Source organism: Marmota monax, unplaced genomic scaffold, assembly GCF_021218885.2.
Source record: "Marmota monax isolate L192 unplaced genomic scaffold, Marmota_monax_Labrador192_F-V1.1 WCK01_AAM20220418_F8-fsc00018, whole genome shotgun sequence".
Taxonomy (NCBI): domain Eukaryota; kingdom Metazoa; phylum Chordata; class Mammalia; order Rodentia; family Sciuridae; genus Marmota; species Marmota monax.
The window spans coordinates 20,739,039-20,751,661 of record NW_026692201.1 but is presented as its reverse complement, the minus strand read 5'-3'; the positions used below and the strand labels follow the sequence as shown (position 1 = coordinate 20,751,661).

The 12,623-nt window shown below is 34.6% G+C and overlaps 1 protein-coding gene across 3 annotated transcripts in view; it reads left to right on the top strand.

The window, feature by feature from the left end:
- The window catches only part of Kiaa0825 (KIAA0825 ortholog), a 372,465-nt gene that overhangs the window by 149,150 nt on the left and 210,692 nt on the right, over positions 1-12,623 (top strand). For all 3 annotated transcript variants that reach the window (XM_046428642.2, XM_058574629.1, XM_058574633.1), the window contains exon 14: positions 9,955-10,134. In XM_046428642.2, coding sequence (XP_046284598.1) covers positions 9,955-10,134 — 180 coding nt within the window. The remainder of the gene's footprint in view (positions 1-9,954; positions 10,135-12,623) is intronic.

Below are 12,623 nucleotides of genomic sequence, written 5' to 3'. Positions count from 1 at the left end.
ACTAAGAGGAAGGTTCATTGCATGGAGTTCATTCCTTAAAAGAAGAAAAAGTCAACAAATAAATGACCTAACATTACATCTCAAAGCCCTAGAAAAAGAATAAATCAACATCAAAAGCAATAGAAGTCAGGCAATAATTAAAATCAGAGCTGAAATGAAACAAAAGAAACAACTGATAAAATTGACAAAACAAAAATTGATTCTTTGAAGAAATAAATAAAATTGATAAACCCTTAGCCATGCTAAAGAAGAGAAGGAGCAATAAAAATCAAATTACTAACATCTGTGATGAAAATGGAAATATCACTATGGAGTCTATAGAAATACAGAAGATAATTAGAAATTATTTTGAAAATTTGTACTCCAATAAAATAGAAAACATCGAAGTCATCAACAAATTTCTCGAGTCATATGATTTGCAGAAACTGAATATGATATACACAAGTTAAACAGATAAATTTCAAGCCATAAAATAGAAGATGCCATCACAAGCCTACCAACCAAAAAAAGTCCAGGACCAGATGGAATGCATATACAGCTGAGTTCTATAAGACCTTTAAAGAAGAACTAATACCAATACTCCTCAAATTATTTCATGAAATACAGAGAAAACTTCCAAACTCATTTCATGAGGCCAATATCACCCTGATTCCAAAGCCTGACAAAAACACATCAAAGAAAGAAAAATTCAGACCAATATTTCTAATGAATATAGATGCAAAATTCTCAATGAAATTCTGGCAAATCAAATACAAAAACATATTTAAAAGATAGTGCCCCACTGTCAAGTGGGGTTCATCCTAGGGATGCAAGGTTGGTTCAACATGTGGAAAGAAATAAATAAATGTAATTCATCACATCAGTATACTTAAAGGTAAGAATCATATGATTATCTCAATAGATGCAGAAAAAGCATTTGACAAAATGTAGCACCCCTTCATGTTCAAAACACTAGAAAAACTAGGGATAACAGGAACATATCTCAACATTATAAAAGCTATCTATGCTAATCCCCAGGCCATCATTATTCTAAATGGAGAAAAATTGAAAGCATTCCCTCTAAAAACTGGAACAAGATAGGGATGCCTTCTTTTACCAATTCTATTTAACTTAGTTCTTGAAACTCTAGTCAGAGCAATTAGACAAAAGAAATTAAAGGGATACAGATAGGAAAAGAGAAACTCAAACTATCACTATTTGCTGATGACATGATTCTATACCTAGAGGATCCAAAACATTCCACCAGAAAATTTCTAGAATGAATAAATAAATTTGGCAAGGTAACAGGATATAAAATCAACACTCATAAATCAAAGGCCTTTCTGCACATCATTGAGAAATCCTCTGAACAAGAAACTAGGAAGACTACCCCATTTATAATAGCCTCAAAAAAATGAAATACCTGGGAATCAACTTAAGAAAGGAGGTGAAAGACCTCTACAATGAAAACTACAGAACACTAAAGAAAGAAATTAAAGAAGACCTTGGAAGATGGATAGGCAGAATTAATATTATCAAAATGACCATACTACCAAAAAGACTATACAGATTTAATGCAATTCCAATCAAAATTCAATGACATTCCTCACAGAAATAGAAAAAGCAGTCATAAAATTCATCTGGAAAAGTAAGAGACTCAGATTAGCTAAGGCAATCCTTAGCAAGAAGTCTGAAGCAAGTGGCATCACTGTACCAGAACTTAAACTATTCTACAGAGTAATAGCAACAAAAACAGCATGATATTGGCCCCCAAACAGACTTATAGAACAATGATACAGAATAGAGGACACAGAGACAAACCCATATAAATAGTTATTTCATATTAGATAAAGGCACCAAAAACATATTGGAGAAAAGATAGCCTCTTCAACAAATGGTTCTGGGAAAACTGGAAGTCCATATGTAGCAAAATGAAATTAACCTCTATCTCTCAACATGCACAAAACTCAAAGTGGATCAAGGACCTAGGAATTAGATCAGAGATCCTGTGCCTAATAGAAGAAAAAGTAGGCCCAAATCTTCATCATGTTGCATAGGCCCTGACTTCCTTAACAAGACTTTTATAGCAAATAAAATTAAGAATCAATAAATGGGATGGATTCAAACTAAAAAGCTTCTTCTCAACAAAAGAAATAATCAGTGTGGTGAAGAGAGAGTCTCTTGAACGGGAGCAATTTTTTACCACACACATATCAGATAGAGCACTAATCTCTAGGATATATAAAGAATTCAAAAATCTTAACATCAGAAAAACAAATAACCCAATCAATAAATGGGCCAAGGAACTGGACACTTCTTAGAAAAAGATATACAGACAATCAATAAATATATGAAAAAATGTTTAACATCTCTAGCAATTAGAGAAATGTAAATCAAAACCACTCTAAGATTTTATCTCACTTCAGTCAGAAAGGCAGCTATTAAGAATACAAACAACAATTAGTGTTGGTGAGGATATGGGGAAAAGGCACACTCATACATTGCTAGTGGGACCGCAAATTGTTGCAGTCAATGTGGAAAGCAGTATGGAGAATCCTTGGAAAACTGGGAATGGAACCACCATTTTACCCAGCTATCCCACTCCTTGATCTATACCCAAAGGACTTAAAAATAGGATACTACAATGATGCAGCCACATCAATGTTTATAGCAGCACAATTCACAATAGCTAAATTATGGATCCAACCTAGATACCCTTCAGTAGATGAGTGGATGAAGAAAATGTGGTATATAAACACAATGAAATATTACTCAGCATTAAAAGAGAATAAAATTATGGCATTTGCAGGTAAATGTATGGAGTTGGAGAATACAATGCTAAGTGAAGTTAGCCAATCCCAAAAAAACAAATGTCAAACGTTTTCTCTGATAAGTGGATACTGATCCATAATGGGGATGGGCAGGGGCCCAGGTGGAGCTTAGGAGAAATGGAGGAACTTTAGGTAGAACAAAGGGGAGGGAGAGGATGGGAGAGGGCATGGGGTTAGGAAAGCCTGTGGAATGAGATGGACATCATTACCTTAAGCTATGTATGAAGACACAAATGGTGTGACTCTACTTTGTGTACAACCAGAGATATGAAAACTTGTGCTCTATATGTGTACTATGAATTGAAATGAATTCTACTGTCATGTATAACAAGTTAAAATAGATAAATAAATTTAAAAACAATTTTTAAAGAGAGTACAGCCCAGTTCAGATGTGGATTAATGGGACAATATGTCTTAGGCAAAATTATTGATTGAAAGAGGCAAAGTGGATAACACCTGTTGAAATCATGGGTGCTTTAGGTAAATCTAGAGCTAAATATCTCTTTTACCACTGAAGAGCTCATCAGGAGGATTTTTTTTAATATTTATTTTATTTTTTTAATTTTTATTATTGGTTTTTCAAAACATTACATAGTTCTTGACATCATATTTCACACATTTGATTCAAATGGGTTATGAACTCCCATTTTTACCCCGTATACAGATTGCAGAATCACATCGGTTACACATCCACTGTTTTACATATTGCCATACTAGTGTCTGATGTGTTCTGCTGCCTTTCCTATCCTCTACTATCCCCCCTCCCCTCCCTTCCCCTCCCCTCCCCATCTACTATAATTCATTTCTCCCCCTTGTTTAATATTTATTTTTTTAGTTTTTGGTGGACACAACATCTTTATTTTATTTTTATGTGGTGCTGAGGATCGAACCCAGCGCCCCACGCATACCAGGCGAGCGCGCTACCGCTTGAGCCACATCCCCAGCCCCAGCCACATCCCCAGCCCCTCATCAGGAGGATTTTATATCAGAAAAAAAACAATGTCTATCCCAGAAGGCAGAGGGAAAGAAAAAAGAAAAGGCTAGACCTGCGTTTGAAGCAAAATGATAGGGACTAATGGGAAGAAAAGGTATTATGTTTCCTCACCCATTCCAAGGTTCATGGCTCTGCCACCTAAAATAAATGGAAGATTGACAAAGCTAAAATATTTATTTAATGTTAATTTTACATTCCATGTGAGCCTTCGAAAGTAAAGATCCAAAGAGATTGGGAAAGCTTTATATTTTTATGCTTAAGTTCTATGAAAAGCCAACTGTTGTGTAGAAGTATGATTAGACAAATGTATGAGCTAATGGCAGTAAGCTAGCAGGACCTTAGTATAGGCCTGTGTGTTCAAGTTATTCTTTGTGTCTCCATGTCTTCAGAGACAAGGACCTTCCTCCTGGCATAGGGAGAGTAGTTCTGGAATGATGGTTTTATTACATACTTTAGAGGAAAAAGAGAATTCTTATACAGCCTGCTTCTGCCAAGATGCAGTCCTTTGGGGTGATATGTCCTGAATATCATGAGAACCAACATAAGATGCAAGTTAAAATAATAAAACTGAGACTGAGTCGCATTTAATAGAATAGGAAATATCCAAATGAAGGACAGCACAAAAATATTCCAACAACATAAGATATTCAAAGGTAAGGAAAAATCACATTTGTGGATGAGCACCTGGCAAAAGTCTTGGTTTTCACCAGTTTTCAGCGACAGAGACCTGAAGAAAGTGTGTAGAACCTGCTGAGGGTCACTCACCATCCTGGCCTTATTAGATGATGAGTGAGGCTCAAAGTGGAAATTTGGAATATTGTAACTAAGAGTAGATAGTAGGCCAGAATGTGTAAGGCATATGATTATGGTGAACTTTAAAAGGCTACCAGGGGAGGCTAGATTTAATGTGTATTCTGGGTAGTGTTTTCATTAAAACAAGAAGTAAGAAAACCTAAACTATATTAATAATGTTGGAAACAGAGAAGGGACACTATGGAAGTAAGTGAACATTTGATTTCTTATATAGAAAGAGATGAGACCAGGGACATATTTATTTTTTTTATATCTAACAATCTAGAGAAGAATTAATTCCTGCTAAGGCATTGAGCTTGGACATGAATAGGAGATGGCAATGTCCTAGACAGAATTAGGGAATTCAGCAAGGATAAGAAAGAGCAAGATGAGAGCCATAGATGGATGATTTGCACAAAAAGAACCTTTAAAGTCAAAGGATGGCAGGATGACTAATCCAGATGTAAATATTTAACTTTTGATTTTTTGGAACTGGCTCATTTCACTTAGCATAATAGTCTTTAGATCCATCCATTTACTTGGAAATATCATAAAGTCATTCTTCTTTTTGGTTTAGTAATCCTGTTGTGTGTATATGTATCATAATTTCTTTATCCATTCATCTGTTGAAGGGCACCTAGGTTGGTTCCATAGCTTATCTATTATGAATTGTTTTAAACATTGATGTGGCTTTGTCACTGTAGTATGCTGATTTAAAATTCTTTGGATATATACTGAGAAGTAGGATAGCTAGGTAAAATGGTAGTTCCATTCCTAGTTTTCTGAGGAATCTTCATACTGCTTTTCAGAGTGGTTGTACCAGTTTGCAGGCCCATCAGCAATGTATGAGTATACCTTTTTCCCCACATCCTTGTCAACATTTATTGTTACTTGTACTCTTGATAATTACAGTTCTGACTGGAGTGAGATTAACTTTCAGTATAGTTTTGATTTGCATTTATGTAATTGCTAAAGATATTGAACATTTTTTTCATTTATTTTTTTACTATATTTCTTCTGTGAAGCATCTGTTCAGTTCCTTTGTCCATATATTGATTGGATTATTATTTTTTTGGTGCTATGCTTTTTGAGTTCTTTATATAACTTATATATAAATTAGTGCTCTATCTGAATTACAGATGGCAATTATTTTCTCCCATTCTGTAGACTCTCTCTTCATGCTTCTGATTGTGTCCTTTGCTGTGAAGAATTTTAGTTTGATGCCATCCCATTTATTGATTTTTTTTCATTTTATTTCTTATGATTTAGGGGTCTTATTAAGAAAGACAGTTTCTAAGCTGATATGTTGGAGTGTTGGGCCTAAATTTTCTTCTAGTATATGCAGGATTCCTGGCCTGATTTCTAGATCTTTGATCCATTTTGAATTGAGTTTTGCCCCACCCATTTTCATAAATACTGTTTCCTTCCAATGTTGTCTTGACCCTATGCCTACACATTGTGCATGACTACTTTTGTGTTGTAAGAACAGAAAACAAAAGGCTCCCAAAATGTAAACTATTTACTGTCTGGCTCTTTATAGCAAAACTTTGCCAAGTCTCATTCTATACCATAAGAGAGGAAGAGCTTACCGAAAAAGGAATGCCAGAAAGGTACCCTGAAACCAACAGGGCATGGCCATAAGGAAGTCAAGAAAGAAGTGGTCTCAAAAGAGCAGTGGAAAGGGATCCAGAAAATATGCACAGGGTGAAGCTCCATGAAGAAGAGCTCTCTGAATGTTATGATTAGGAGGCAGTTAGGTATCATTCTTGGTGAACCAAAGCACCCCCCAAAATGCCTTAGAGATCTAACTCCCATCTTTTTTTTTCCTTCTTTAGTATTGAAATATTAGTTAAATACATATCACTATGCCAGGAGCTATTGGGAGATACCTAAATTCAATCACACATAAAAATTTAGATTATAAAAAGTCATAAAATAGTGCTAGAGATATAATGAAATAATGAGAAAATGTAAAATACTACATGAAATTATTTTTTCATAAGGCAATATGTTACCACATACAAAATACCTGGCTTGGAGTAATGGCAGTGCATTCAAAGGTCACTGTCAATAAAATGTCAATGCATGCTTTGAGAAATTTGGGATTCTAGTGTAATAGAAATAGTACAGGCAAACTCCTAATATCTTTGTGACCTTGGGACAATTTACTTAATTTGTTTCAATTTTACTTTGTTCATCTAGGATTACTTTGTTCATCTAGGATAATTGGCACCCATTCCATAGAGTATTCTGAAGATGAAAGGAGATGTAAAGCAGTTTATGTGATGTTTGGCATACATTAAGTACTTTGTGAATAGTAATTTCATTTTTATGGAGCTGGTATAAATCTGAATTCATAAATTCAGATGCACACGAATGAATTACTTATTGTCTTTAAGGCAACTTTCTGAGGATTGTCAGCCCATCCCACTTGGCATTTCACCCTAGATGATGTTGGCGCTCAATCCTTCTTACACCCAAGGTGACACACAGGGCCCAGGGAAGTTCTATCCATCATCAGTTGCCTGGACATCTAGTTTCTCAGAGAGACATTTTATCCCTCTCCATCTGGTTCCTCTGCATGCAGAAATGTGTTTGAAACCTTTTGTGAGGTCAAGAGCCCATGTCAGCGACCTGGCTTCCCTTACGCCTCACCCAGGCAAGCCTCCCTAAGCACTACCAGCAAGAGCACACAGGCGCTCTTTCTTGCAGACCCAGAAGTTTCTTTCTCGTTTCAGAACTCTTCTCACTGAGCAATCCAAACTCACCCCTGCTCTCCTGCCAGGAAACATATGAATTCACTGGGAATCACATAGTAGTGACAACATTTTTCCTTTTATGGTCTACAAGAATGACTATTTTATTAGTTCAAGCTAATAAAATTTAGCTTTTCTCCTTCTTTCATTTTTAAGTCCAAGAAGGTAAATGACTTCAGTCTCTCTGTACTTTTCAAATAACAGAAATCCCTGGGTAAAGTAAATAGAAATAGATTAGTTTAGGGCAAAGGAAAATAGGAGAAAACAAAATTCATTGAAGTATGTCCACACATTTTCACAATAGTAGAAGTAATAATAATATTTGTTATTTTTGGTGTAACCATTGCTCCTTTCCACCCCTCTTTCCACGTATGTGTTGTCATACGTGCTCCATTGATTGACTAGCTTCAGTTCCCTCTCCCTCCCAGCAGTCTCACTTCCACACCCCCAGCAGATGCCTGTGGGCTTCTTATTACACCACCTCTTCTGTCTTTCCCCACCTCAACTTTGTCATGCTGATAAACTCTATTGCTCCTTAACGATTTGGCTGAGAGAGATCTTGTTGTTCTGCCCCGCAAAATGTAAAACATTATTCTCTGTGTTTCCCCATTGCTTTATATTTAAGGCGCTTAGAATTAGGAGATAGATGAATTTGTCATTCAAACAGATAGTTTTTAAGAGTGAAGGAGGATGCTAGTAGTATTTATGCCAGGACAACAAGACATAAGACAGATTGCCCAGGCAAACCAGGATGGAAAGTTACTTTACTTATCTTTACATTGCTATAATTATTGTTTACTTGTCTATCATCCCATCCCCAAGTAAATAACAATACATAGGTGCACAGTCAGTGAATTACAGGCAAGTGAAGTTCTCAGCACCTGATCCAATAACTGACATATAGTAAACAATCAGTCAGTTCATCAATTTATGGAATCATAGTGGTTTTATTGGAGGACCACATTCTAGTATGACAAAATAGCATAGGCCAAAGAAAAGGATACAGAAGGGCACATTTGAAAGAAATAGCAAATAAACCCTGTGGTAGGACAGATATTTGGGATTTGGAACATAATTTGGGAAGATGTTGTAGAAATTGTGAATCATCATGCCAAGGAATTTTTTTTGCAAGTGGAGTCATAGGGGAAGGTTTAAACACAGGAATAACATAAAGGATAGTGGATCATTGTACTTAACATGAATTAGAGAGAGGGGAAAGTAGAGAGAACTTCAGAGAGTATTTGAATAAAAAAACATGAAATAATGGGTGCCTGAGTTAGAAATATTTTCCATTTAACATTTTTGCTTGTTTTAAAAAGAAAAAAATCAAGACCTTTCAAAATTCAATTACAGAAATCCAAATTAGCCTATCTAACTAAAAGGGAAATCGATCATCTCAGCTAACATGAATCTATAAGCAGCGCTGAATCCAGGTTCTGTGTCATCACATGAGGAATCTTCATATCTTGATTCTGCTTCTTACTGAATGAGAGTCATTCTCAGTCAAGTTCTTCTTGAAATAGCAATCATCAATTTCCAACCTGCTAGGCAAATCTGTTAGAAAAAGAACATAGTTTCACCAATTATTCCACCAAAAACCCTGAGGAAGTTTGTCACATTGGTTACCTGCCCATCCCGGAATTGATCACTGTTAATGGGAGATGTCAGGCTCTGATTGCTCAGGTCTTGTCATGTGCCCACCTTTGGTAATGGCAACAAAGTAAACCATGTTAAGTTAAGGATAGGGCAAGGGATGTGGGTAGGGGCTTGAATAACTAGATAAAGAAAAAACTTGTTTGAAACGAATATTAGAAAGTAAACCCAATAAAGGCTCTCTGCATAAAGTCTATGGTTCTATTTTTTACTTTTCAAACGATAGTGAGCTCCTCTAGATTATTAAAATCAAATCCCAGAAATAAAATTGAGAGGAAACATAAAATTTATTAGCTTCCAAATGAGCCAAAATAAAGAAATGTACTCACTCCAAAAGACTTTAGATTACATTTATACAAGATATAAGCTGACATTATCATTATTCAATAAGTATTTTTGCTCATTATGATGCTGCTTATCCAAACAAAATAGAAATTGTTATTTCAACTTTCCATCCATCCCCTAGATGCAATAGTACAGAAATTTCTGATTACTGATCTTTGAGGAAGCCATAATGGAGCAAGAAGAGAGTTGAAAAAAGCAATTAATTGAACAGCCAACAATAAAAAATTAAAAAAAAAAAAGATAAAGTATAGAAATAAAATAGAAAAAAAAATAAAAAAGCAATTAAAATGGCACCATTTTTAAATTGCATTCTGTTGTTACATATGACTAATTAGAATAATTTTTTTAAATGGCCCCATTTTCGCAGAGTTCCATATGTGGTTTTATTGAAGAGCCAATCGAAAAACTTCTCCATTTTGAAATGACAGGGTCAATGTGTTTGGTAAACATTCATTGGGTTAGCTGGACCATTGATTTGAAAGAATGTGGTATTTCTGTTATGCAAATATTAACAAATACAATTCATAGCATTATGCTGGACTGATAAGAATTTAATCACGTTCACTGATGCCTACCTTACTACATTGTTTTTATTCTTTTCTAGCACGTACCTTTCAAGACCAAGTTTCTGATACAGAAAATAATCTGAACCAAGGATTTAGCTTGTCAGAAGCCATCTTTAAAGTGCTGTACCACTGCAATTTTTCTCCAAAAACTTTTGGAAATGTTTTTGTGAACTACATGGAAGAAGAACAATTATGGGACTTTTTAAATTACATCCCAGGTATGAGAAATTTACTATTTATAAAAGAAGTACTTTATAGATACTTAAAATGCCTTTAAAGATATTTTTAAATTTTATTAATTTGGTTTTGCTGTTTTTGTTTGTAAAAGTTTACCTTACATTTTTTTTCCAGCATAAAGGCCTCTATTGGAAAACCATTAAGCCATTAGTTCCTGTCAAATTTAATATATTTGAAGATAAAAAGAGGTTGGTTGAGGGTAAAAATTATGTAATGCAGATTTTTTTTTATTTTGAGGAAGTGCTTTACTATAAAAAGTTAGTTTTGTATTTACCAGAGATTATGTTTTGCTGGTGAGCATATAAGACATAGTAAGATATAAAAATATTGTGATTCTTTGGGTACATTTACTCAACAAAATGATGAATGAGACTATTGGTTATTTTTTTCAACTATAGAGGGGATTTATTATTGTGACCATAGTGCATTTCTGTTCAAGGCAAGCATGTTCTGTGATTTCTTTGGGGCCATATGTTTTCCCCATTGTTCTTCTGCCTTCAGCTAGAGAGGATGTTAAAGAGAGGACAAGTTGTATATCTGAATAGGAGGTGTTTATTGTTTCTTCCTTAATATTCTGCCTTTAAATTTTCCAAATTTAATATCTTGGGAAAACAAAAGATGAAAACTTAGGTAGTGGTTGTTGTGATTATCCTGTTATTCCAGTTATGTCATTTACATTTGGATTTCAACCCATTAGCTCTCTTTTACGCTGCTTTGGAGCCAACATTTTCATAAAAATAATCCCTAGGCTCTATAAAAAAAAGATTGAACTGACTCAAAATCATTCTTTCCGGACTTTCTGACTGTCCTCCAGCTATTACTTGAATATCACTTTAGCTCTTTAAAGGTCATTGTGTTTCATCTTCTTTTGGTCAGTCACTATCCCTGCAAAACAGCAACAGACAACTTTATGTAATGGTTTCAAAAATCTGAATCTATCACTTAAAGATTCTGTAACAATTATCTTCTTTCAAAGTTTTATCTTCTAGTTTCTGTGCATTGCCTCACTGCATCCTCTTTACCCAAAGGTAGTGCTAGCTTCTAGGTAGAAAGATTGAATTAGAAGGTTGTGCTTCTGATGTGGTAATTATTGAAATAAAAGAAAACTCACCTTGGAAGCCCCACCACCCTCTGCCATTTTTTAGTTGTTCTGAGAAAGTTACAGCTATGAAGAATTTAACAAGATTATGAAGTGACCCTCATGTTCCAACCACTATTTATTCTTCCACTGCTAAGTTCTTGGACCACTTTTGACATTCAGCACAAAACTGTCTGAAAATGACCTAGATGGCCTCAGTGGACTTGAGGTGTTGGCAAGAGAAAAGTTTTTAAAATGTTACTAGCTCTTAATGTGTATTCTCTTCATCTACACATTGAGGACTCTTTACTCTAGGAAGTCAGACAAGTCTTTGGAAACCGATGTTACTAGATTCAAGAGCCTTAATTGTATGGGGAGACTCAGTTGTATAGGAAGAATATAAAATTGGTAACATGCCCTTTCTCCACAAACATTAAAAAATATTCTCTGGCTGTTGAATATTATCTGGAACCTGAGAACTACAATGGTCATGAGGGTCTGTCTGTACTTTTGTCTTTTCTCTACTAAAAGTTTATAACAAATTCCCTTTCTGTTGTTGATCATGGTTATTTTAAAAATGCTAATAAAATAATATAATGTATTAATCCATAATGAAATTGAGCCTTACACTGTGACTTCTGTTTAACTTGAAAATATAACATGTTAAAAGTAAATATAGCAGAGATACAATCATAACCCCACAATATCTACCTATTACCAGAAATGCATCCAAGCTTCAGTAAATATAATTTATCTACCCAGATTAATTGCAGTACATTATTAAAAAGCCAATGAAGGTATATTTTCTTCTTGCTGAAACACTGTCAAAAATTTCACTATAGATTACCCTAAAATGTCATCCTTACTATTTTAGGGTGGAAAAACAAAGATGAAGTAACCAGTATCCTTATTATTGAATAAACCAAGGTTAGGAGTGTTAAGAGATTTATCTAAGATTGTCTACTGTTAAGTGGGACAGAATCAAAGCAAAAACAAACAAACAACAACAACAACAACAACAACAAAAAAAAAAACCCACAGAACTCCAGACACATTGGCAATTTCTCTTTACTGTTTTCTAGGAGATTAAATTTTTGAAAGATTTACTTAGTGAACATATGAGTTCACTAATGAAATATACAATCTGATTTTATAATTAGAAATCCCACACATAACTCCTTAGAATGGACATGAGCTAAGGGGAGACAACAAAAATGATTTTACCCATTGAAAAAGATTATAAAAGAGACAAATACAGAAAATAATTAAACTAAAGACCTAATGTGGACATTCAGAAGGCTAATGTACTCTAAAAGAAATAATTTTGGTGGAAATCATTATAAGCTATCTCTTTAAAGCAGATAAAGTAATTTTCAGTTGGGCAAATGAAAT